The sequence below is a fragment of the Ursus americanus genome, chromosome 29 (assembly GCF_024610735.1).
Source record: "Ursus americanus isolate L20-20 chromosome 29, mUrsAme1.1.p, whole genome shotgun sequence".
Classification (NCBI taxonomy): Eukaryota; Metazoa; Chordata; class Mammalia; order Carnivora; family Ursidae; genus Ursus; species Ursus americanus.
In genome coordinates this window covers 33,326,393-33,352,839 of record NC_142155.1, presented here as the reverse complement: position 1 = coordinate 33,352,839, position 26,447 = coordinate 33,326,393, and the positions used below count along the sequence as shown (strand labels likewise).

The 26,447-nt window shown below is 36.4% G+C and overlaps 1 protein-coding gene across 5 annotated transcripts in view; it reads left to right on the top strand.

Moving 5' to 3' along the window:
* UBR2 (ubiquitin protein ligase E3 component n-recognin 2) overlaps positions 1 to 26,447 on the top strand; it is a 115,495-nt gene that overhangs the window by 18,975 nt on the left and 70,073 nt on the right. For 4 of the 5 annotated variants that reach the window (XM_045800666.2, XM_045800672.2, XM_045800658.2 and 1 more), the window contains exons 3-5: positions 19,515 to 19,593; positions 21,431 to 21,544; positions 26,017 to 26,147. In XM_045800666.2, coding sequence (XP_045656622.1) covers positions 19,515 to 19,593; positions 21,431 to 21,544; positions 26,017 to 26,147 — 324 coding nt within the window. The remainder of the gene's footprint in view (positions 1 to 19,514; positions 19,594 to 21,430; positions 21,545 to 26,016; positions 26,148 to 26,447) is intronic. The other variant, XM_087857117.1, reaches the window with a different exon arrangement.

Here is a 26,447-nt window from a genome sequence, read left to right as displayed (position 1 = left end):
TTTGTGCCTGGCTTCTTTTACTCACATAATGTCTATCAGATTTATCCATGTTGTTACGATTTTTGGAAATTGGTCCCACTCTAATTGCTGAGTAGTAGTCCATTGTATGAATGTACTTATAATTGCCCATAATCCATTGTCTTGTTGACGAACATTTGAGTTGTTTCGGTTTGAGGCTATCATGAGTAAAGTTTCTATGACCTTTTTTTATGCTTTTTTTTTTTTAAGATTTTTTAGTTTTTATTTATTTTTTTTTTTTGAGAGAGAGTGCGCGCGCGCACAGGAGTGTGAGCCCAGCCCAAGCAGGGGGAGGGGTTAGAGGAAGAAGCAGACTCCCCACTGAGCAGGGAGCTCAATGCAGCACTTGATCATGACCTGAGCTGAAGGCAGATACTTAACTGAGTCACCTAGGCACCCACCTTTTTTTTTTTAACAATTATATTTTTTTAGTTAAAAAAATAAAGGAAGGAAAATGCTAATTTTCTTTCATAAATGATATCAGGTTTTATTTTTATTTCTTTATCCATTTGAGAGAGCAAGAGAGAGAGAGCAAGCAAGAGCCAGGAGGGGGACGTAGAGGGAGAGGGATAAACAGGCTGAGCGTGGACCCCAGCATGGGGCTCCATCCTAGGACTTTGAGGTCCCAACCTGAGCTGAAGCCACTTACCCAGCTGAGCCACCCAGGTGCCCCTAAATCATATCAGTGTATGCCGACATCATTTTAAATGCAGCATACTAAAGTAGTAGGTGTTATTATTCTGTACTTAACCATACTTCTGTGTGTTTATTTTTTTTTAAGATTTTATTTATTTGAGAGAGAATGAAAGAGAGAAGAGAGAGAGCACGAGAGGGGGGAGGGGCAGAGAAGCAGACCCCCCCGCTGAGCAGGGAGCCCAATGCGGGATTCCATTCCTGGACTCCAGGATCATGACCTGAGCCAGAAGGCAGTCGCCCAACCAACTGAGCCACCCAGGCGCCCATTCTGTGTGTTTAATATGCCAAATAACATAAATCTCGAACTATTAAAAATCTTCAGCTTTTTATGACACATTTTAGGAATATTAAGATACCCTTAAAATAGGCCTTTCTGGCAGTAATCTAATACAGTGAACATTCTTATCTGATACAGTAGTTACTGTTACTATTTGCAAACAAGTCTTTTTCTGGACTTATGTTTAGTTTTTCATGGATAATCCTTATGAGTGGAATTGCTGAATCAAAGGGTAGGTATATGTTGAACTTAAGAAACTGCTGAAACTTTCTTCAAAATGTTTTTTTGTTCCTACCCATAATGTATGAAAATTCTGTTTGCTCCATATCCTCACCAACATTTGATGTCAGTTTTTTTTAATTCTAGCCATTCTGTGTAGTGGTATCTCATTATGTTTTTAATTACCCCAATGACTAATGATGTTGGTGGAATTTTACATGAACTCATTGTTCATTCATCTAACTTCTGAAGTTTTTTTCCAGTCTTTTGTCTTTTATTGGATTGTTTGTCTTTTTATTATTGAGTGTTAGAGTTCTTTAGATATTCTGGGTATAAGTCCTTTGTTAGACATGTTTTGTGAATGTTTTCTCCTAGTCTGTGGCTTGTCTGTATGGTATCTTAATGACAGAAGTTTTAATTGTGATGTCATTTTACCAGTTTTTTTTTTCTTTTCTGATGATTTAAGAAATGTCTGCCTTTTCCCAGGTAGCAAAGATAGTCTGCATGTTTTCTTCTGTAAACCTTGAAACGTTAGATTTTATGTCTGGGTTTATGATCTGTCTTGAACATTTTTTTATATGGTTTGAGGTAGGGGTTGAGCTTCACTTATTTATATGTGAATATCCAGTTGTTCCAGCAGCATTTGTTCCTCTCCCTATTGAATTGCTTTGATACCTTATCAAAAACCATTTGACCATATAAGTGTGGGCCTATTTCAGAACACCCTAATCTACAGAGATAAAATCTCTTTTATCCAGGGGCTCCTGGGTGGCACAGCGGTTAAGCTTCTGCCTTCGGCTCAGGGCGTGATCCCGGCGTTACGGGATCAAGCCCCACATCAGGCTCCTCCACTATGAGCCTGCTTCTTCCTCTCCCACTCCCCCTGCTTGTGTTCCCTCTCTCGCTGGCTGTCTCTATCCTGTCGAATGAATAAATAAAATCTTTAAAAAAAAAAATCTCTTTTATCCACATAGGATATGTTCCAAGACCCCCAATGGATGCCTGAAACCACACATAGTACCAAATCCTATTTATACTGTGTTTTTTGCTATACATACATACTTATGATAAAGCTTAATTTAGAAATTAGGCACAATAAGAGATTAACAGCAATAACTAATAAAACAGGATAATGATAACAATATAGTGTAATAAAAGTTATGTGAATGTGGTCTTTCTCTCAAAGTATTGTACGTATTCATGCTTTTTGTGATGATGCGAGATGATAAAATGCCTACATGATGAAATGAAGTGAATGACATAAACATTGTGATATTATCGCATTAGGCTATTGTTGATCTTCTGACCGTATGTCAGAAAGATGATCATCTGCTTCCAGACTTTGGTTGACCACAGGTAACTGAAACTGGTGAAAGTGAAACCGCAGATAAGGGGGGACTAGTGTATTCCATTCATTGAGATGGCTATTCTTACAGCAATAACCACATTATCTTGCTGGTGGTCTTGCTATAGTTAGCCTTCAACTGATTAGTATAAATCTTAAACTTCCTTAATTTTTTTAAATTAATTAATTTTTTAATTAATTTATTTATAAGATTTTATTTATTTATTTATCAGAGAGAGAGAGAGCACAGACAGGGGGGGTGGCAGGCAGAGGGACAAGCAGGCTCCCAGCTGAGCAAGGAGCCCCATGCGGGACTTGATCCCAGGACCCTGGGATCATGACCTGAGCCGAAGGCAGAGGCTTAACCCCGGCATCCCAAATTTCTGTTCCTTTAAATTTTCTTTTGTCTAGTTCAAGTCATTTGCATTTTGGGAATTTCGGAATTACAGCTTGTCAGTTGTTTCAAGAAAGAATGCTGAGGTTATGATTAGGATTGTGTTATTGTTTCATTTTGCTTTTTAAAGATTTTATTTATTTATTGAGGAAGAGAGAGAATGTGGGAGGGAGAGGGAGAGAGAATCAAGCAGGTTCCACCTGAGCATAGAGCCCAATGCGGGACTCAATCCCATGACCACAACCACAAGATCATGACTTGATCTGAAGCCAAGAGTCGAACACTTAACCAACTGAGCCACCCAGGTACCTGTAGGATTGTGTTTAATCTAAAGATTGATTGTGAAGAATTGACATTTTAACAATATTGAATTTTCCAGTCTGTGAACATCATAGTATTTCTCCAGTTATTAAGGAATTCTTTAATCTCTTTAGCAATATCTTAAAGGTTTTATGTAGACGTTGTGTACACCTTTGGTTATGTTTATTCCTACATATTTTATGATTTTTTTTTCTTAGTTTCCATTTTTTTCTGTGAGTATAAAGAAATACAGTTGGTTTCTGATATTGAATTTATGTCTTGTGACCTTGCTAAATTGGCTTAGTAGTTTTTGTTTTGGTTTTTTCCCTCAGGATTTTTACGTAATCAGGTCATTTTTGAATGGGGACAGTTTTACTTTTTCCTTTCCAACCTTTTATTTCTTTTTTGTACCTTATTGCACATTGAAAGTGGGACATCCTTGCCTTGTTCCCAATCTTAGGGGAGGGGGGGAAGGGGGAAGGTATTCAGTCTTAAACTATTAAGTATAATGTTAGGTATTGTTTTCTCTTATACACCCTTGATCTTATTGAGGAAGTCCCTATTTCTGGTTTGCAGAGTTTTAAAGAGTATTATAAATGACTGTTGAATATTGTCAACTGCTTTTATATTGCAGCTTTCAGAATTGTTGTAATTTTCCTTTTTTATTCCATTAGTGATTGCATTAATTGATTTTTCAGATGTTTTTAATTACTGAGATACACCCAACTTGATTATTATATATTATAACTTTTGTATATTGCTAGATTCAGTTTGCTGATATTGTGTTAAAGACTTTTGTGATTGTGTTCCACGCAGTATACCAATCTGTCATTTTCTTAGATTGTCTTTGGTTTTGATATCAGAGTTAATGCTGGCCTTATAAAATGAATTAAGAAGTATTTTTTCTGGGGTGCCTGGGTGGCATAGCGGTTAAGCGTCTGCCTTCGGCTCAGGGCATGATCCCAGCGTTATGGGATCGAGCCCCACATCAGGCTCCTCTGCTATGAGCCTGCTTCTTCCTCTCCCACTCCCCTGCTTGTGTTCCCTCTCTCGCTGGCTGTCTCTATCTCTGTCGAATAAATAAATAAAATCTTTAAAAAAAAAAAAAAGAAGTATTTTTTCTATATTTTCTGAAGAATCTATGTAAAAATGATAGGATTTCTTGCTTAAATGTTGGATTGAATTTGGCAGTAAAACAGTCAAGACCTGGGGTTTTCTTTGAAGGAAGTTTTTGATAACAAATTTCTTTGATACTTATTACAGTTATTCACAACTGTATTTCATCTTGTGTCAAGAAATATGTTTCATTGTGTAATGTCAGATTTATTGATATAAAGTTGTACTAATATTTCCTTATGCTATTGATGTCTGTGGTATCTATAGTGAGGTCTCCTCTTTCATTCCTGATATTAGTAATTTATGTTTTATGTTGTTAATCAGTTTTATAAATCTTTCCAAAGAATCCATTTTTGGCTTTGTTAATGTTCTCTTTTATGTGTTTTGTTTCATTGATTTTTGCTCTTACTGTTATTCTTCTTTCTGCTTGCTTTAGATTTAATGTGCTTATATTTTATTCTTTAATCCATCAGTTCTTTAGAAGTATATTATTTAATTTCCAAATACTTGAGGCTTTCCTAGATATTGTAACTTATTTATAACACAAATGTTCTATAAGGTTTCAGCCTTGAAATTTATTAAGACTTGTTTTATGTGGGGTGCCTGGGTGGCTCAGTTGGTTAAGCATCTGCCTTCGGCTCCGGTCATGATCTCAGGGTCCTGGGATCGAGCCCCACGTCGGGCTCCCTGCTCGGTGGGGCGCCTGCTTCTCCCTTTTCCTCTGCCTGCCATTTCCTCTGCTTGTGCTCTCTGTCAAATAAATAAATTTTAGAACTCTTTAAAAAAAAAATAAAAAGACTTGTTTTATGATTCAGGACCATGGTCAGTCTTGGACATTCCATATACACTTGAAAAGAAGGTGTATTCGGCAGTTGTTGAGTATAATATTCTGTAAATGTCAGTTAGGACAAGGTGGTTGGTAGTGTCAGTCAGGTCTTCTGTATGCTTATTTATTAATTTTTATGACTAGCTGTTTTATCAATTACTGAGAAAAGGATATGAAAATATCCAAATGTGATTGTGGATTTATTTCTTCTAGTTCTATCAGTTTATATTTCAGTTACCTATAAGCCTATTATTAGCCACATACATAGGTGTTTATAATTGCTGTGACTTCCTGATGTATTGACCCTTTTATCATTATGAATTGTCAATGTCCTTTATTAATTCTGGTAATATTCTTTGTCTCAGGTCTATTTTATCAGATGTTAATATAGCCACTCCTACGTATTATAACATATCCGTTATACCTTTTTTTTCCTTTATTCTGTGGTTGCCCTAGAATTTGCAGTATGTGTTTACAATTAATCCAAGTTTTCTTTGTTTGAGAAAATTTTTCTTTCTCCTTCACTTTTGAAAGATAATTTTGCAGGTACAGAATTCTAGGTTGGTGGGGTTTTTCCTTCAGCATTTTAATTATTCCACTCTAGGGTGCCTGGGTGGCTCAGTCGTTAAGCGTCTGCCTTCAGCTCAGGTCATGATCTCAGAGTCCTGGGATTGAGCCCTGCATCTGGCTCCCTGCTCAGTGGGAGGCCTGCTTCTCTCTCTGCCTGCTGCTCCCCTGCTTGTGTTCCCTCTGTCTCTGTCTCTCTCTCTGTCAAATAAATAAATAAATAATCTTAAAACAAAAAAATTCCTCTCTACTCTCCTCTAGCTTTTATGGCTTCTGAGAAATCCAGATATAATTCTTATCTTTATTCCTGTGTAGGTAAGGTGTTTTTCTCCTCTGGCTTCTTTTTCTTTATCTTTCATTTTCTGTAATCTGAAAATAATATGCCTAGGAATAGTCTTTTGGGGATTTATCTTACTTGATGTTCTCTGAGCTTTCTGGATCTGTAGTTTGGTGTCTGACATTATTTTAGGGAAGTTCTCAGTAATTATTGTTTCAAAGAGTTCTTCTGTTTTTCTTTCTTTCTTTCTTTCTTTCTTTCTTTCCTTTTCTTTTCTTTTCTTTTCTTTTCTTTTCTTTTCTTTTCTTTCTTTCTTGATTTTATTCATTTACTTGTCAGAGAGAGAGAGGACCCAGGACCCTGGGATCATGACCTGAGCTGAAGGCAGACAAAACCAGCTGAGCCACCCATACATCCCTCCTTTTTCTTTTGTCTTTTTGTCTTCTCTCTGGTATTCCTGTTGAACATACATTATATCTTTTGTAGTTGTCTCACATTTTATGGATGTTTTGTTCTGTGTTTCTTTCAGTCTTTTTTCTGTTTGCTTTTCAGATTGTTGAGATATCCTCAAACTCAAGGATTCTTTGCTCAGCTATGTCCAGTCTACTAATAAGCCCATCAAAGGCATTCTTCATTCTGTTACAATGTTTTGATCTCTAGCATTTCTTTTTGGTTCTTAAGATTTCTATCTCTGCTTCCATTGCCCTTTTGTTCTTGCATGCTGTCTACTATATCCATCAGAGGCTCTAATGTATTAGTTACAGTTGTTTTAAATTTCAGATCTGATAAATCCAACATTTCTGACATAACCTGAGTCTGATTTTGATGCTTAGTCTGTCTCTTCAAACTGAATTTTTTGCCTTTTAGTTAGTCTTACGATTTTTTTGTGATAGCCAGGCATATGATATACCAGGTAAAAGGAATTCCATAAGCCTTTAGTGATGTGGTAGTAAGGTGTGGGGGAGGGAAGCATTCTATAGTCCTATGATTAGATCTCAGTCTTCTAGTTGGCCTGTATCTCTGGACTCTGAACTTCCCATGTGCTTTTTATTGCCACCCCCCACACCTGTCTTTATGTGGGACAAGATGGCTAGAGTGGGCTGGAAGTGGATATTTCTCTTTTCCAGGTCAGTTAGACTCTGATAAAAGCCTAGCAGGTTAGGCTCTGAATATAGTTTCTTCGGAGGGCAGACTTTTTAAGAACAGAATGCCTTTGCATATTTCGGAATGGTTCCTTTTTTTCCTACCTGCTGGAAACAGGAGAGGATTTTTCTCTGATGTTCACTGTGAGAACCTAGTAGAATTCCAGGAAATAAAACTCACTAAAATGTTAGGGCCCCCAATGACTGGGTCCCCCTCTCGTTCCCAGTGACTGGACTTTTAATCTCTCAAACATTCACACTGAGCCTCCAGCAGCTTGTCAGGTAAATTTGTCAGGTAGGTTTCCCTATCTCAGCACTGGTTCCTGTAGAGGTTTGCATTTTTGGGTTGCTGCTCTCACAAGTTGTGTTTCTCTGTATTCATTTATGGGTCTCTGTAATTTCAGGGATAGCAGTTTGTCCTGTGACCTTACTTTTGTAAATCTAAGAAAAGTTGTTGGTTTTTCAGTTTGTTTAGCTTTTTACTTGTTAGGACAGTGTGGCAACCTCCAAACTTCTTACATGCTCACTGGAAACTGGAAGTCTGCACTCATTTTTTTAGGGATATTTTCCTGAATATAGAATGCTGGGTTGATACGTTTTGTTTTGTTTTGTTTTGTTTTCCTTTTCAGCATTTTAAAGATCTTGTTCCATTGTCTTCTGATCTCTGTTGTTTCTGATGATGTCCACTTTTATTAGCATATCTGTGTTGCTCTGTATCAGGTGTGCTGGTTTTCTCTAGCTGCCTTCAAGACTTTCACTTTATTGTTAGATTTTAGCAGTGTGACTGTGATATGCCTAGTGGTATGTTCTTTGTTTTTATCCTTATGGGATCCCTTGAGTTTCTTAGATCATAAGTTGATGTCTTTAACCAGATTTGGGAAGTTTCGGTTATTACTTTTCAAATATACTTTTGTCTCATATTTTCCACTCCTGGGATTCCAGTTACACAGTAGTATAATTGAGGGACTAATTAGTACTACATAGTAGTAGTGCCTAAATAAACTTAAAAATATACGTAAAATTACTATGAATACATGTGTGTAATACAAATGTATTTATGTAGACAGTACACTCTGAACATTCTAATAAGAAGCATATGATTCAAGAGAGTTTGGAGATGACTGCTTTTGCGAAAGCTCTAAAACCTCAGGGATCTGTGTGTGCTTTCACCAAACCAGCATACCTTTAATATGGCAATTAACAACTGGTCCTGTAATCGTACACATTTGTCTTTTCTGTTAAGTGATGGACTCTTAGAGAACAAGGGTCTGGCTTTACTTTTCTTTATAATTATGTAAAGACAGTGGCTCTCAGGTTGATTTTTACAGATCCAAAAATGCTGTCTATGAGAGGCAAAGTAAAACTGAAAGTCACTAAAAATAGGAATAGAAACAGTAGAGAAAAAAATACCAGCCAAAAGTATGATACAGTAGGGGCGCCTGGGTGGCACAGCGGTTAAGCGTCTGCCTTCAGCTCAGGGCGTGATCCCGGCGATCCGGGATCGAGCCCCACATCAGGCTCTTCCGCTATGAGCCTGCTTCTTCCTCGCCCACTCCCCCTGCTTGTGTTCCCTCTCTCGCTAGCTGTCTCTATCTCTGTTGAATAAATAAATAAAATCTTAAAAAAAAAAAAGTATGATACAGTAGAAAGCTGGAATAGCAGCTTTCATATCTGATAAATAGAAATTATGGTAGAAAACTAAGGGACACAAAAAGACAACCAAATTTAAAAAATGGGCAAGGGATCTGAATAGACATTTCTCCAAACATTCTGGTTCATTATGTTTGTGCAACCTTGTAATACTACAAACTACCAAGTTGGACACTGTTTTTTTTAAGTAAGAAGCCATTGTATTTGTTTTTGTTTTTAAAATAAGCCCTACACCCAACATGGGGCTTGAACTCATGATCCTGAGATCAAGAATCACATGCTCTGGTGACTGAGCCAGCCAGGCGCTCCTAAGGTGAACACTTTTAAAAAGATGAATTTTATATGTGAAGTACATCTCAGTTTTTAAAAAGCGATCTGTATATTTGATGTTAAAGGAAACTTCAGTTAATTCTCAAGGGAGGCTCAGAGCCATACAGATTGTTCTCCCACTGTGTTTAATAAAATTAGAAACAACAAAAGGGTAGGCTAAATAAATTTTATGTTTGGAAACTAACATTGCTAACATTGAGTAAAAGAATATCACTGAAATCACTAAGGAAATTTAGAAGTAGAACTGAATGATAACATTATGTGTTGAAATTTAGCTAAAGGAGTGTTTAGTAGGAAATATATACTTTTAAAATATTTGCCAAAAAAAAAGAGAAAGGTTAAAAATACGCTATGTGGTGGAAACAAATGACAACGAAACCACAATAGTCCAAAATCTTTGGGATGTAGCAAAAGTGGTTCTAAGAGGGAAGTTTATAGCAATACAGGCCTACCTCAAAAAGCAAGAAAAATTTCAAACAAACTAACCTTATACCTAAAGGAGCTAGAAAAAGAAGAACAAAACCCAAACCCAGCAAAAGGAAGGAAATAATAAAGAGCAGAGCAGAAATAAATGATATAGAAACTAAAGAAAAAAAATAGAACAGATCAATGAATCCAGGATGTGGTTCTTTGAAAAGATCAACAAAATTGATAAACCTGTAGCAAGACTCATTTAAAAAAAGAGAGAGAGGGAAGACCCAAATAAACAAAATCATTAGTGAAAGAAATAACAACCAATGCCACAGAAATACAAAGAGTTGTTATAGAATATTATGAAAACCTGTATGCCAAAAAATTGGACAACTTAGAGGGAATGGATACATTCCTAGAAAGGTACAACCTACCAAAACTAAAACAGGAAGAAGAAAATTTGAACAGACCGATTACTAGCAATGAAATTGAATCAGTAATTTAAAAATTCCCAATAAATGAAAGTCCAGGACCAGACGGCTTCACAGGTGAATTCTATCACACATTTAGGGAAGATTTAATGCCTATTCTCAAACTATTCCAAAAAATACAAGAGAAAGGAAAACTTTCAAATTCATTCTATGAGGCCAGTATATCAAAACCAGATAAAGACACCACAAAAAAAGAGAACTACAGGCTAATATCTCTGACGAATATAGATGCAGAAATCCACAACAAAATATCAGCAAACCGAATCCAACAATACATTTTAAAAAAATCGTACACCACGATCAAGTGGGATTTATTCCCAGGATGCAAGGAGGGTTTGATATTCACAAAACGATCTATATGATACATCACATCAGTAAGAGAAAGGATAAAAACCATATAATCATTTCTGTAGATGCAGAAAAATCATTTGACAAAGTACAGTATCCATTCATGATAAAAACCCTCTGCATGGTGCGCCTGGGTGGCTCAGTCATTAAGCGTCTGCCTTAGGCTCAGGGCGTGATCTCGGCGTTCTGGGATCAAGCCCCGCATCAGGCTCCTACGCTGGGAGCCTGCTTCTTCCTCTCCCACTCCCCCTGCTTGTGTTTTCTCTCTCTCTGGCTGTCTCTCTCTCTGTCAAATGAGTAAAATCTTAAAAAAAAAAAACAAAAACAAAACCCTCTGCAAAGTAGGCTTGGAGGGAACATATATCTCAGCACAATAAAGGCCTTAAAAGAAAAACATATAGCCAACGTCATACTTAATGGTGAAAACTGAGAGCTTTTCCCCTAAGGTCAGGAACAAGACAAGGATGTCCTCTCTCACCGCTTTTATTCAACATAGGACTGGAAGTCCTAGCCACAGCAATTAGATAACATAAATAAAAGGCATCCAAATTGGTAAGGAAGAAGTAAAACCCTCACTGTTTGCAGGTGACATGTTACTATATATAGAAAACCCTAAAGACACCACCAGAAAGCTATTAGAAGTGATAAAACAAATTCAGTAAAGTCACAGTTTATAGAATCAATGAACAGAAATCTGTTGCATTCCTATACACTAATAATGAAACAGCAGAAAGTGAATTAAGAAAGCAGTCCCATTTATAATTGCACCAAAAACAATAAAATATCTAGGAATAAACTTAACCAAAGAGGTAAAAGACCTGTACTCTGAAAACTATAAAACACTGATGAAAGAAATTGAAGACAATGGAAGGAAATGGAAAGACATTCCATGGAATGTTCATGGGTTGGAAGTACAAGTATTACTAAAATGCCTCTACTATCCAAAGCAATCCATAGTCTTAATGCAATCCCTATCAAAATACCAACAGTATTTTTCACAGAACTAGAACAATCCTAAAATCTGTATGGAACCACAAAAGACCTTGAATAGCCAAAGCAGTCTTGAAAAAAGAAAATGAAAGTATCAGAATTCCAGATTGCAAGTTATATTAGAAAGTGGTAGGGCACCTAGGTGGCTCAGTCCGTTAAGCATTTGTCTTCAGCTGAGGTCATGATCCCAGGATCCTGGGTTCAAGTGCCGCATCAGGCTCCCTGTTCAGTGGGGAGTCTGCCTCTCCCTCTGCCCCTCCCTCCTCCCCGCTTATATGCTCTTTCTCTCTCTCTCTAATAAATAAAATCTTTAAAAAAAGTGGTAATTTTTTTTAAAGATTTATTTATTTATTAGAGAGAGAGTATGTGTGCGTGCATGAGCAGAGGGAGAGAAATCCTCAAGCAGACTCCCCGCTGAGCATGGAACCCAATGCAGGGCTCTATCCCCAGACCCTGAGTCGGAGGCTCAACTGACGGAGCCACCCAGGTGCCCCAAAGTGGTAGTAATTAAAACAGTATGGTACTAGCATAAAAATAGACATACAGATCAATGGTGGAACAGAGCAGAAAACCCAGAAATAAACCTACAAGTGTACGGTCAATTAATCTTCAACAAAGAAGGAATGAATATACAGTGGGGAAAAAACAGTCTCTTCAACAAATGGTGTTGGAAAAACTGGACAGGCACATGCAAAAGAATGAAAGTAGACCATTTTCTTTCATCATGCACAAAAATAAATTGAAAATGAATTAAACACCTAAATGTGAGGCCTGAAACCATAAAAATTCTTGAAGAGAGCATAGGCAGTAATCTCTCTGACATCAGCCATAGCAGTGTTCTTCTATATGTTTCCTGAGGCAAGAGAAATAAAAGCAAAAGTAAACTATTGGGATTTCATTAAAATAAAACTTACGCACAGCAAATGAAACAGTCAACAACAGTAAAAGACAGTCTACTGAATGGGAGAAGCTATTTGCAAATGACATATCTGATAAAGGGTTAGTATCCAAAAATATATAAAGAACTCCTACAACTCAACACCCAAACAACAAGTAATCCAATTTAAAAATGAACAGACGTTTCTCCAAAGAAGACATATAGGTGGCTGACAGACATGAAAAGATGCTCAACATCATTCATCAGGGAATTACAAATCAAAATTACAGTGAAATACCACCTCACACCTGTCAGAATGGCTAAAACCAACCAAGTGTTGATGAGGATGTGAAGAAAAGCAACCCTCACGGACTGCTGGTAGGAATGCAAACTGGTGTAGCCATTATGGAAAACGGTATGGAGGCTCTTCAAAAACTTAAAAATAGAACTACCCAGTGATCCAGTAAACATACCTACCAGGTATTTACCCCGGAAATACAAAAACACTAATTCAAAGTATACATGCACCCCTGTGTTTATTGCAGCATTATTTACAATAGCCAAAGTATGGAAGCAGCCCAGGTGTCCATTGATAGATGAATGGGTAAAGAAGATCTGGTATGTATTATACAATGGAATATTATTCAGCCATTAAAAAAAAAAAAAGAAATCTTGCTATTTGCAACAGTGTGGATAAAGCCAGAAAGTATAATGCTAAGCGAAATAAGTCAAAGACAAATACCATATGATCATAGTCATATGTGGAATTTAAGAAACAAAGCAAACGAGCAGAGAAAAGAGAGACAAGCTAAGAAAACAGACTCTATAGAGAACAAACTGATGATTACCAGAGGGGAGGTTGGTGGGAGATGGGAGAAGTAGGGGATGAGGATTAAAGAATACACTTACTACGATGAAAAAATATTTAAAAATAGCTATACATACATACGTTTCCCGGTTTTGTCTGCTGAAGGGGCCTAGAAACAATGGAACTCCTGTAGCAGTGAGCACATCTAGTGCGCAGATACTGGTTTCTATTTTTTTTTTTTTTAAGATTTTATTTATTTATTCGACAGAGACAGAGACAGCCAGCGAGAGAGGGAACACAAGCAGGGGGAGTGGGAGAGGAAGAAGCAGGCTCATAGCAGAGGAGCCTGATGTGGGGCTCGATCCCATAACGCCAGGATCACGCCCTGAGCCGAAGGCAGACGCTTAACCGCTGTGCCACCCAGGCGCCCCAGATACCGGTTTCTAAATACCAATGTCCAATAAAAGGAATCAGAGCTCCATGATGACATGATTGATTCCAGGGCCGGGACAGAGAAAATACAAATTAAGTTTGGAACATCTTGTGTTGTTCCCTCCCCCCCAAGAAGAGGAGGGGGCATGTTGAAAGGGCACAGGGGCCAACCTGAAAAACCTCCCAGTGGCCACAGTTGAAACAGTTTGAACAATAAAATAATGATTGGATTAAACTGAAACCCATAGAATAAAATAAATATTCATGAGTCCACACTGATAGAAGTATTTGGATGAATGAATAAATGGGAGAGAAGAGATGTTTTCAGTAGTTTTCCCATACTGAAAAATTCCAATTAATAAGACAGGAATGCAGGAAATAAAAAGTTACCATTAGGCAAATAACACAGCAGGAACTGTAGACAAGATCCATTGGTAGATGCTAAAAGTAGTGGATGAAAGTTTGAGATATGGGAGGATATTTGCATAGTCTCAAAGTATCTCCCCAAATATATTTAATTATTAAAGGTACAATAGCAACTTTATAGTGAAGGAATCTGGCAGACACCATCCTAACAAAGTAAACAAAGTTAATGCCACCAGTACTATGGCATATCAAATCAGCATCGTGTACCCCTTGTTACAACGTACTGAGAAGCACAGAGCATCACTTCCGGCAACACCATTTCTGTAGTATCCTTGCCAAACATGCATAACTTAATCTGATCATGAACATGTCAAACAACCAGATTGTGGGACCTCTACAACATAACTAATGAGTAGTCTTCAAAAAGGTATGGTCACAAAAATCGAGAAAAGACTGAGGAACTGTTAGAATTTGGAGGAGACTAAGGAGCCATGATGTCTGATACAATGTGGGATCTTGTATCCTGAAAGAGAAAAGGGGACCATAGTGAGAAAACTGATTACTTCTGATTAAGGGCTGCAGTTAATAATATTGTGCCAATATTAATTTCCTTGTATTAACATGAGGAAAAATTTGTTTAGGGTATAAAAGAACTCTGCTATTTTTGCACCTTTTCTATGCGTAAAATTATTGCAAAGAAAAAATGAAAATAAATAGGGTAAACATTGAGCTCAGTAGGTTAGAAGAACAATTGAGCAACACTTAAAGGAAAAAAAAGAAATTAAAAGGTCAGAAAATAAAAGTAAAATGTTGAGCTATACTGACTCTTTGGAATTGTTAAGCCAATTTCCTTGCAAGACTGAATAAGAAGAATGCAAATACGTAAAATTCAAAATGAAAATTGAGACACACTGCATTCCTTTTGATGATGTCATGTCTTAAGAAGGTAGGTCCTCAACATTGCTGTGATTGAAAAGCAGATACTTTGTGGAATAGGCAATGAAGGTGGTAGTGTCCGGTTTGATTCTAAGTGTTAAAAAATTGTTCAGTGACCAACAGTACTAACTTGTTTGAGCCTTATTTGATAAACAGAATAATAAAGTGTTTCTTTTAGTCTAAGGGTACCCTGAAAAAAAAAAAGTATGGAGACACTAAAGAAAGTTTGGCAAACTCTGAAATATAAGAATTATGAACAACTAAATGCTAAAAAAAATTCAAAAACTTAGATGAAATGGATAAATTAATAGAAAAATGATAGCTTGAATATAGTATAAAAAACATTGGAATGGTAATCAAAGATCTTCCTTCCCACAAATCAGGTGACTGTAAAGGTAAGGTCTAACAAATTTCAAAGGAAAATTAATTCCTCTTTTACACAGGTTACTACAAAAAATGGAAAAAGTGAAAACGGCCTTAACTCTTTATGAGCCTAATATAGTCTTGTTTTCAATCCCTGATAAATTCAAGAGATTTGAAAGCCATCTCTTTTATTAATGTAGCTGAAAGGATCCTTTATAAAATATTAGCAGTCTGAATCCAGGAATATACTAAAAGAATAATGCATTATAACCAAATGGAGTTTAGTTCAGGAATCTAAGTAGTTCATCTTTAAAACAATTATTAATGTAATTCACCATTTTAATAGAGAAGAAAACTTTTTCTGAGTTGATCCTGGAAAGCATTTTATAAATTTCAGCAGTTGTTTATGATACAAATTCTTAGCAAGCTACTGAATATTTGGGTGTTGGATTTTTAGAAACTTTTTGTTATGGACATTTTCAAACATATTAAAAATAGAGTGAAAGAATGCTATAATAAATCTGACATGTAGTCATTGCTCAGCTTCAGCAATTACCAGTATATTTATGCACACACATATACACACACACATTTTTTTTTCTTGCCCTGCCAGATTATTTTTTTAAGAGAGAGAAAGAACAGGGACGCCTGGGTGGCTCAGTCAGTTAAGCGTCTGCCTTTGGCTCAGGTCATGATCCCAGGATCCTGGGAGAGAGAGAACAAGAGCGTGGGGGTGGGGAGAGGGCAGACAGAGAATATGAGCAGGCTCCATGTCCTGTGCAGATCCTGACACAAGGGACTCAATCTCATGACCCTGAGATTATAAACAGAGCCAAAATCAAGAGTCTCATGCTAAACCGAGTGAGCCACCTAGACGCCCCACCTGCCAGATTATTTTAAAGCAAATTCCAGACAGCATGCCTTTTTACTCAGAATACAGCTTTTTTTCTCTGCAACCATTAACATCCTAAAAAAATTAACGCAAATTCCTTAACGTTATCTAATACCTAGCCTGAGTGGAATTGTCCTGATTGATTCACATGTGGATTCAAAAGTCCACACATTGCATTTGGCTGTTATTCCTCATTTTTTCTTTTAATCTATGAAAGCTCCTCTCCCTCTTATTTTATTTTTCTTTTCTTTTTTTCATTTGTGTTACTAAGAAACCAGGTCATTTGTCCTGTGGAATTTTCCGCAGTCTGGATTTGTTTATTGTGTCCCCATGGTGTTGCTTAACATGTTTCTTCTTTCCCTGTGTGTCCTCTAAACAGGTAGTTAAGCATTATGATTAAATTGTTATGTGGGATTGGGGGGTGAATAATAACTTCATAAACATTGATGTGCTTAATTCTTCACGTGAGGAAGCACATGATGCTTGTCTGGTTTTTTTTTGTTTGTTAAGATGATCAGTGGGCTTAGGTACCTGGCAGATGCAACCATTAAAAAGGTCTTCATTAAGCTTTTTATCTAATGTTTTAGCGGTCACTGATTCTTGTTGTCTAGATCATTATTTTATTAGGAGGTAGCAAAATATTCTAACTTACCATTTCTTTCTTTATTAGCTTGTCTTTTATAAAAGAAACACAGTCCTTCCTCAGTCCTTTGATTAGCTTCAGGTACAATTTATATAGGAAAGGCAAGATATAGACTGGTTTTTTTTTCCTAGAAGGACGCTTTCTTAGTAAACCTACTGTGAATATAATACTAATGGAGAGCCTTTAGTTTTTTGTTTTTTTTTTTTATATCTAAAGCAAAGCGAGGCTGCCTACTCTTACTGCTGCTGTTTAATATATCACTGGTGGTCCTTGTCAGCAGTATAAAGGAAGAAAAAAGGTGTAAATACTGTAAAGAGATAAAATTGTCATTATATGCAGACTATAGATTCATTTACCCTGGGAGATAAACACAAGGGAATTGAGCAAGCTGTTAGAACTGCCTTGAGTTCATCAAGGGCACTAAAATATCAGTGCTATTTCTTTTCATCATCCTTAAGTAACAAGAAAATGAGATTTTTAAAAAATATGTATCCAGGGGCGCCTGGGTGGCGCAGCGGTTAAGCGTCTGCCGTCGGCTCAGGGCGTGATCCTGGCGTTCTGGGATCGAGCCCCACGTCAGGCTCCTCCGCTATGAGCCTGCTTCTTCCTCTCCCACTCCCCCTGCTTGTGTTCCCTCTCTCGCTGGCTGTCTCTGTCTCTGTTGAATAAATAAAATCTTTTAAAAAAAAAATATGTATCCTTTAAAATAAAACCTAAAGTGTGTGTAGATATTAATCTAATCAAAAATATAAAGGATTCATATGAAGAAAACTTTATAACTTCAGTAGAAAACTTAAGAAATAATCATGGATGTGATAATTTTCTCTGATAATGATGTTCTTACCCCTGAAGTTTATCAATAAATTCTAACTAGCCTCTGTCAAAATTTCAGCTGGATATTTTTGAGAGACTCTATACATTTATCCTAAGTCATGTGTGAGAGAATAAAGAAGAGTTTGTGAATAGCTAAGTCAACATTTTTAAAAGAGAGAATAAAAGGGAACTTACCCCACCAAATATTAAGATATACTACAAAGCCATAGTAATATAGTGTGGTATGGTATAGGAACAAATAGACTACTCACACATATTAGAGAGCTTAGCTATAGACCCAAGGAGATGTGGGAACTTAATGTATTATAAAGATGACACCACAACCAATAGATAAAGTTAGATTGTTTAGTACATGGTGTTGGAAAAAAAGAGCTCAATATATATTGAAAAATAAAACTTCATTCTACATCATATGCAAAGGTATACTGTATTCCACCTAAATGTGGAAGATAAAACCAAAAGGTTAATAGAAGAAAATAAAGAATGTTGTGACCCGGGTTTGGGGAAAGAACTACTTTTTTTTTTTTTTTAAGATTTAATTTATTTATTTGACAGAGGGAGCACAAGCAGGGGGAGCAGCAGAGGGAGAGGGAGAAGCAGGCTCCCTGCTAATCAGGGAGTCCAACGCAGGGGCTCAATCCCAGGACCCTGGGATCATGACCTAAGCCAAAGGCATACGCGAAACAACTGAGCCACCCAGGTGCCCCAGGAAAGAACTTTTTAAAACCTCAAAATACAAACCAAGTGCATGTGTATGTGTGAATTTAATTGCATCAAAATAGGTAGTTCTATTTAACAAAGGACCCATAGGCAAAATTAATACACGGGTAACAAATGGGAGACAATATTCGCAGTGTTTATTATTGCTAAGTGATTATATCCTCTAGATTAGATTGCGCAAATAAAGAAAGCAATCCCAGGAGGAAGATGGGCAAAGACAATTTATAGAAAAGGAAACCCCAAAAGCAATAAGTATGTGAAGAGTTGAGCAAACATATTAACAATCAGGGACATGCAAATTAAAACAATAAGATACCGTTTCAAATATGTTGGCCTTGCACATATTGGAAAACTATATAAAACCAAATGCAATGAAGATGCAGGGCTATAAAAACCCTCATACACTGGTGGGGGATGTGTAGCCACTCTGGACAGTAGCATAGCATTTAAATTAAGAACTTGACAGATATATGACCCAGCAATTCCGCTCCTGAGTTTATATGCCAAAGAAAGTCTTAGACACATCTGTAAGAGAACATTTATACTGTTTTTATTACAGCATTATATATTGTAGAAAGGCGTTGGAGGTGATCCAGGTGTCCAGTACAGGGGGAGTAGAGAGAGAAAATATTCTGGAAAAATGCCATGGCATATTATGTAGCGATTAGAAGCAGCAAATCAGATGTTCACGTACAAAATGAATGGATTGTGTTATGGAAGTGAAAAAGTAATGAGATTTATGACACAATAAGAGTTACATGCATTTAAAATACATGTACTCAAAAACATTTTGCAAGAACATATATAAATGAAAGGGCACACAGTAAGCACAGAAGAATGTTTGCCTATCAGGTTACAGTAACTAAGATAAGGGGAAATTTAAAGATTTTTGTAACTCCCTATCATTTCATGGAAGTATAGGGATTCTCTTGTTTAAGATATGATCTGTAAATGTATCTAACTGGCAGTATGATGAAAGCAAATTAAACAACCAAAATGAAATGAAAATGTCATTTCCCTGAATCTAGTATGAGATATACACATCCAGTAGTTTGAGAAGCAGGTTCTTAAGCTGGCTTCATTGCTCAAAGATCTGACAGCTCTTTGGAAATAAGATTTCCTTTCTCTAACACCAAGGCAGTTCACTATTCTGGCTCTTCTAGGATGGATTCAGACTGAAATATTATGTTGTGAAATACACAGTTATTTTATGACACTCTGATTTTTTTTTTCTTTAACTTTACAGAGACTGTGCAGTTGATCCAACTTGTGTTTTATGCATGGAGTGCTTTTTGGGAAGTATTCACAGAGACCATCGATATAGGGTTAGTAATGTCCAGATAATAACCATACCCACTATTAAATTTTATGTTAGATACCTTTTCTGCCTTTTTTAAATTCCAAGATTTAACATTATAATGGAGGAGAGTGGTTTAAGAAATGTGTTATTTAAACACCGTTAAGCATATGATAGCAGTATAGAAATGAATTGTGAATCCAAACTTCTTGAACACATGGTTTGGGAAAGACAGGACAGATACCAATTCCTGCATATTGGTTTTTAGCTAGTTTGTTTTGCTATTTCTGTATGTTTATTATTTTCATAATTCTAGGTTTATGCAGAAAGTTATGAGAAATTAGAGGGTAAAGGTGAGAGGTAAAAGTGGGAGGAAGGTTCTGATGGGAAGGATGTGAGAAAAGGAGTAGGGAAAAGTGTCAGGAAATTTAGGAAATATTCTATCTGTTGGTCATCTTCTACAGAAGATTTGTCATTTCTTAATATTAAAGAGGCATCTGCTACATTGTAGAAGAGGGCCCAACCCCAGAACATGAGACCCACCAATTTTATTATTTTTCTACTGCTGTAATGCAGCCAGTACTTTTCCAAAAATCAGGTATGTTTGCTTTTAAATCCGGGATATGAGCAAAGGCAGATTATTGCTAAGCCTATCCTGGTTGGTTCCTCTACTGGATGTTGAAGAGAAAGCCTTGAACATTCGAAAGTTAGGGAAGTGTTAGTAGCTGGAGCTTTGTACCCTAATTTCAAATGAAATCACAGAGAGGGATTATTGCAATCTTATTAATTCAGGAGCCCTGTTGGCTCAGGACTTTTCCTCCTGTTTGTTTTTCTTCACTCGACCCGAGTATTGATAATGATGAACTAAAACAGATACAAAATTGGACCCCTTGGATCTTTGTATGGTCTCTTTATTTTCATAAATCAGTAAAAGAATCCCAGTTTCCTTTAAGATGCTCTGCCTATCTTGGGTAACCATAAGAAGCACAGAGAAACTGTAGGGTTATCATTTTCCAGATGGCTGCCTGCCCATGTTTCTTGGCATATATCCTTGCAGCCCTTGGGAATAACTGTCATTTGTGGGTTTGCATTAATTATATTTTGATATATAACACACAGATACTTTTTTGGGGCAGAATATAATAGGGCTCATTCTAAATTTGCGTCAAATACCCACTCCTAAACTCTCACAGTATTTTTTTTTAAAAGCATAATTTCTAATAAATAATAAGTTCTGTCTTGCCAGATTCCTTGAATCATTGCCATATCTTAGGGAAGTATGAATAATTCTTAAACCCTGCAGGTGGTGAAAACTTCCTCACTAGACAGTTTTACTTTTACATTTCCTGAGCTGCTTTCCTTTCAAAGAATGCTATTTAGAGGGTGTTAGAAAAGGAAAACAAACTATCTCTATAGTTTTTGTTGGTCCCTTTCTCTAATGCAGATGTAGTACTCTCATTAGACTCTCCTGGGGGAAAGCAACAATAGGTATCTTTATAAGTGGAATCTGTTATGTTACGTTAGAGCACTATAACCTGGGGGCATTGATACCAGCATTATACCCAGCAGGAAAACCCTCATGATTCTCCTAATTAAGGAAGTCCTATAGGTGGACATATTTTACCTCTTTAAAATATCTGTGGTTTATTAGACATTACAAAGTAGCTTACTTTATTTTGAAATTGCTTAAATTAGCTTAGGCTTATTTAAGCTTTAAAACATTGAGAGGTTTGGCCTTTAATTTTACTCCTCCAAAGAAATTAAACACTTTAGCAATGTTACTTCCTTCGCACTTGATATTATTTATAATCTGATAGCCCTCAGTAAATATTTATTGACAAGATACTTTACAATTTTTTTTCAAGATGACAACATCAGGAGGTGGAGGTTTCTGTGACTGTGGTGATACTGAAGCTTGGAAAGAGGGTCCTTACTGTCAAAAACATGAACTTAACACCTCTGAAATTGAGGAAGAAGAGGTAAAAACATTTTCACAAAGTTGTTTTTAAGGAAATACTGTTTTAACCACAAGTTTGAAATATTTTCAGACATAGGAATTAGGTTGTGAGAAAGGGATAAGCAAAATAGTCCTGTCACTATTACCAGTGACCAGATACACTTTGCAAGTTCTTTGCATTTTATGGATGCCATACCGTTGCTGGTAGTAACTCACTTGAAATTCTGGTAATTTAATTTAATTTGGGTTTATTTTTTGAGGTTTTGCTTTAAGTCCTCATTTATCATTGAAGGATTGTTTTTCCTATATGTAGAGACTAGTTAACTTGGTTGGTTTTTGTATATTTTTTTGTGTTGTGACTAAGATTTTGTAGGCTAGATACTTTTCTTTTCTCTAAGTGTACATGGTAGCCAATCCTCATCACCATCTGGCCTGTCAGTGTCATTGGATATGTGATGGGACCAAGTATAAAGACAGTATACTGCTCAATACAGATTATAGTCACTCCAGCTGTAAATACGTTCTTTTTAAAATTGTTGATTCTGCATTATTTTTCTCTAAATGATATTTGTAATGATGTAGTAGACTCTTAATAAATACTTAAATTTCTGCTGCTATTTCTGACAATTTGAAGTTTGATTCAAGATCCTTATTTCAGATTTTATTTTTAAATGGCAGAGAGGTAGGTACATTCAAAGTACTTATGCATTGTTAGTAGGTCTGATATGGATTTGGGACAAGTGAACATTAATAATACTTCCTGGTGCACATACCTTACAGGTCTCAAAATTTAACCAGACTTTATGGTGTAGGACAATGTCTTTTAGACTGTGTTCCACTGTGTTTAGGACAGATTAAAATTTGTGTGAAATGGTTGAATGCTATGGAAAACATATATTTTGTGTTTCATTTGCTTTGTGTAAGTGTTCTAGGATTTGTGACAGATAGACTCCCAGTGATGAGAATTTCAGATTTCTCCACTTCTATTGGAGGAGCTCTGTTGTTATCTCTTTTATGTATTGGAGTTCCATTTGTAAAAATACAAATAGACAAAGATATATTTGACAAAAAGAGCTGTACTTTAAAAAAATTTCAAAACTGGTATAAAACTATGGGAGAAAACATTTGTAAATCATATACAGTAGTCCCACCTTATCTTGTTCCAAGACCCCCTGTTAATGCCTGAAATCATGGATGGCACCAAGCCCTATATATACTATGTTTTTTCCTATACATACATACCTATGATAAAATTTAATTTATAAATTAGGCACAGTAAGAGACTGACAATAACTAATAATAAAATAGAACAGTTATAACAATATATTATAATAAAAGTTATGTCAGTGCGCATTCACTCATTTGCTCTTATAATATTGTACTGTGATGATGTGAGGTGATAAAATGCCTACTTTGATGAGATGAAGTGAGGTAAATGCCATAGGCATTGTGACGTAATGTTAGGCTACTGTTGACCTTCTGACCGTACATCAGAAGAAGGACTATCGGTTTCCAGTCTGCAGTTGCGCTGGGAGTCCCTGAAGCTGTGGATAGGGGGAACTTAATATATCTGACAAGGGTCTAGTATCCAGACTACATAACAACTCAACAACAAAACCACAAACAACCCCATTAAAAATGGGCCAAGGGCTTGAATAGACCCTTCTGCAAAGAAGATATGATACAAATGACCAATAAACATATGAAAACATCATTAGTTATTAGGGAAGTGCACATTGAAACCACTTCACACCCACTAAGATGGCTATAATCAGAAAGAAGAAATGTATGTGTTGGTGAGGTTGTAGAAAAATTGGAGCCCTCGTACATTGTTAAATGGGATGCGAAATGATTCAGTGCTGTGAAACAGTTTGACCGTTCCTCCATAGATTAAACAGAATTGCCGTATGAGCCTGTAATTTCACTCTTAGGTGTATACCCAAAAGAACTGAAAACAAGTATTTATAAATAAGTATCAGCCATAATGTCTATCAGTGGATGAATGGATAAATGAATTATGGTATATAGATACAGTGTAATATTACTCAGACATAAAAAGGAATGAAACACTGATACATGGTACAACTTGGATGAACCTGCCAAAACATGCTAAGTGAAAGAAGCCAGACATAAAAGATCATATATTGTATGATTCCCTTGATATAAAATATCCAGAAGAGGTAAATCTGTAGACAGAATTCATACTGGTGATTGCCAAGGGCCCGGGAAGGGGGTGGGGGACTGCCTAATGGGGAAGGGGTTTTACTTTGAAGTAATAGAAATGTTTTGGAGTTCTATAGAGGTGGTAGTAGTACAATATTATGAATACCACAGAGTAGTTTACTTTAAAATGATTAAGTTTATGTTCTGTGAATTTCATCTCAATAAATTATTTGAAAAGAAAAAACCCTAGGACTTTTATTATCTTTTAATGTTTGTTTTAGAGTAGACTTAAAAAATTGTCTAAGAAAATTTGCTTGCTTTTACTCTGTTGACTTTATCCTTGTGTATTAGTGGGGTAGCTATCAAATAGTGCAGACATGAGTTAATTTCCTGAATTTTAGATAGATGTTAGCAAGATCACCTTCCTGGCTGAAATTATATTGTCCTGCCTGGAGAATACATACTTCAGCAACTTGGCATTTAATTCCTCTGGACTCTACCATTTAATTCCTATTTAAGAATTTAGTTAAGAGAAATGAACTCCTCAAGGATGAGACTGTAAGAGAAGCTATTTTTAAAACAGCATTATGTTTAGCATTCCTGTTCCCCACTCACTAAATTTATACATATATCTAGGTTTTTTATATTTTATGCTTGAAATGGAAGACAGCTATATAATTTTTGCAGTGTACTTTTTTTAATCTGTCATAGACCTGTTTTTATTGAATGTAATTTTTGTTATACATTTGGCCTTCATCTTAAGAAAAAGTTGGAAAAAACTTGATAATATACTTCTGTAGGGATAATGCCTAGCAGTTCCATAGGTCTTCTCAGCTCTTGGCATTTGGGATGGGACATTTTTTTATTATATAGGCCAGGGATCAGCAAACTGTGGCCCCACAGGCCACATCTTATCTTCAACCTGTTACTGGCACTACCGTAAGCTAAGAATGGTTTTTATATTTTTAAATACTTGGAAAAAATCAATAGGATGGTATCTGTGGCATGTGAAAATGATAGGAAATTCAAATTTTGATGTCTAGAAGCGGAATTTTATTGCAACACAGCAATGCTTGTTATTGTCCAGAATTGCTTTTCCACTACAACAGCAAAACCGAGTAGCTACAACAAAGACCCTATAGTCTTTAAAAACTAAAAGACCCTTGAGAAGAGTTGTAGGTACAAAGCGCTTTTATAAAACTTAGAAAAATCTTCTTACTCTTCTTACTTTTCCTTACGTTCTTCAAGCTCTACACCCATTCCTTTTATTCCCCATCTCCCCATAAGCCAGTTCCACTAAGCTTATCTTTGGTGAGGATGTACTCCTTTATGTATATTTGCAATAATGTGTTGATTCCCAGTCCATGATGTTGGAATATACTGATTTTCCTTCTTTTAAAGATATTTATTTTAGAGAGAGAGCATGTGCACAAGCGGGGGAGAGGCAGAGGGAGTAGGAGAGAGAATCTCTCAAGCAGACTACCCACTCAGTGGGGAGCCCAGCGCCAGGCTCAGTCTCACAACCCTGAGATCAGGACCTGGGCCCAAATCAAGAGTTGGAAGCAGAACTCACTGTGCCACCCAGGCACCCCAGAACATATTGATTTTCTTATTTGACAAATGAATATAATATTACCTAGCCATTAAGCTAAATAACATGCAGAGCATTAAGATTAAAATTGCGTAAAACATTTTGCCTAAAAGGTATGATAAACTTAGTGTGTATTTATAGTCATACTTTTTCACATTAACCTAGAATTTTTGTGACTTACTCCCTGTTAAATATAGGTGCAAAGTTCCCCATTCCATGCATACACGATGTGTACTGCTGAAAGAAAGTAGACAAGGGAGTGATTCTTACAGCATCAAGGGGGCAGTTTTCTGACCTTATTGACTTATCCCCTTTAGAGTCCTGAAAATCAGGCATTCCTTTATACCTGTAAAACTAAATGTTGCTTGTCTGTCCTTAGATAACATTCCTTTGTTTATTCTGGAAATTGGGGATTAGTAGGATATGAAGCTACAAAGATGGTTTGATGTTAGATTTTGAAGATCCTGGAATGCCATTCTAAAATTTTTAGATTTATTCTTTAGGCATTGAGGTGCCATTGATTATGTTCATTTGATTCAGTAATTGGAATCATTATGAACAGAATGTTTCAGGAAGCCTCATTTGGTGGGATGTAACATACAGGATCAAACTGAAGAGAAGCCAAAGCTGGAAGATCAGTCAGCTGGTTAAAGAAGTATTTTGAGGGGTAGAGGCAGAGCAGGAAAGAGGAGAATTAATGTACATTTAAGATGGTTGTAATTTTTTTTCTGTTCTTTCAGGATCCTCTTGTGCATTTATCAGAAGATGTGATAGCAAGAACCTACAACATTTTTGCTATTATGTTTCGATATGCAGTGGAGATACTAACCTGGGAAAAAGAAAGTGAACTGCCAGCAGATTTAGAGATAATGTAAGTACAACCCATTTATTCTTTGTATTCAAATTTGTTCAAGCTCTGTTTTAACCATTTTGATTCCAATTCCTCAAATTAAGTTTAACACAGCTAGGATAGAACATACTCTTTTCTTTTTTAGTAATTAGTTTTCAGTAATACTTTCTTTCGTAGTTTTTAAATATGGTTAGTTTACTTAAGCCCCGTGTTTCAAGCACAGGCAGTTTTCTGTTCTTTGTGTAATAAACCTGGTAACTAACATTTTTACTGTTTGCATTTTGATTATTGAGGAGGTCGCAAACTTGTGACCAGAGAGCT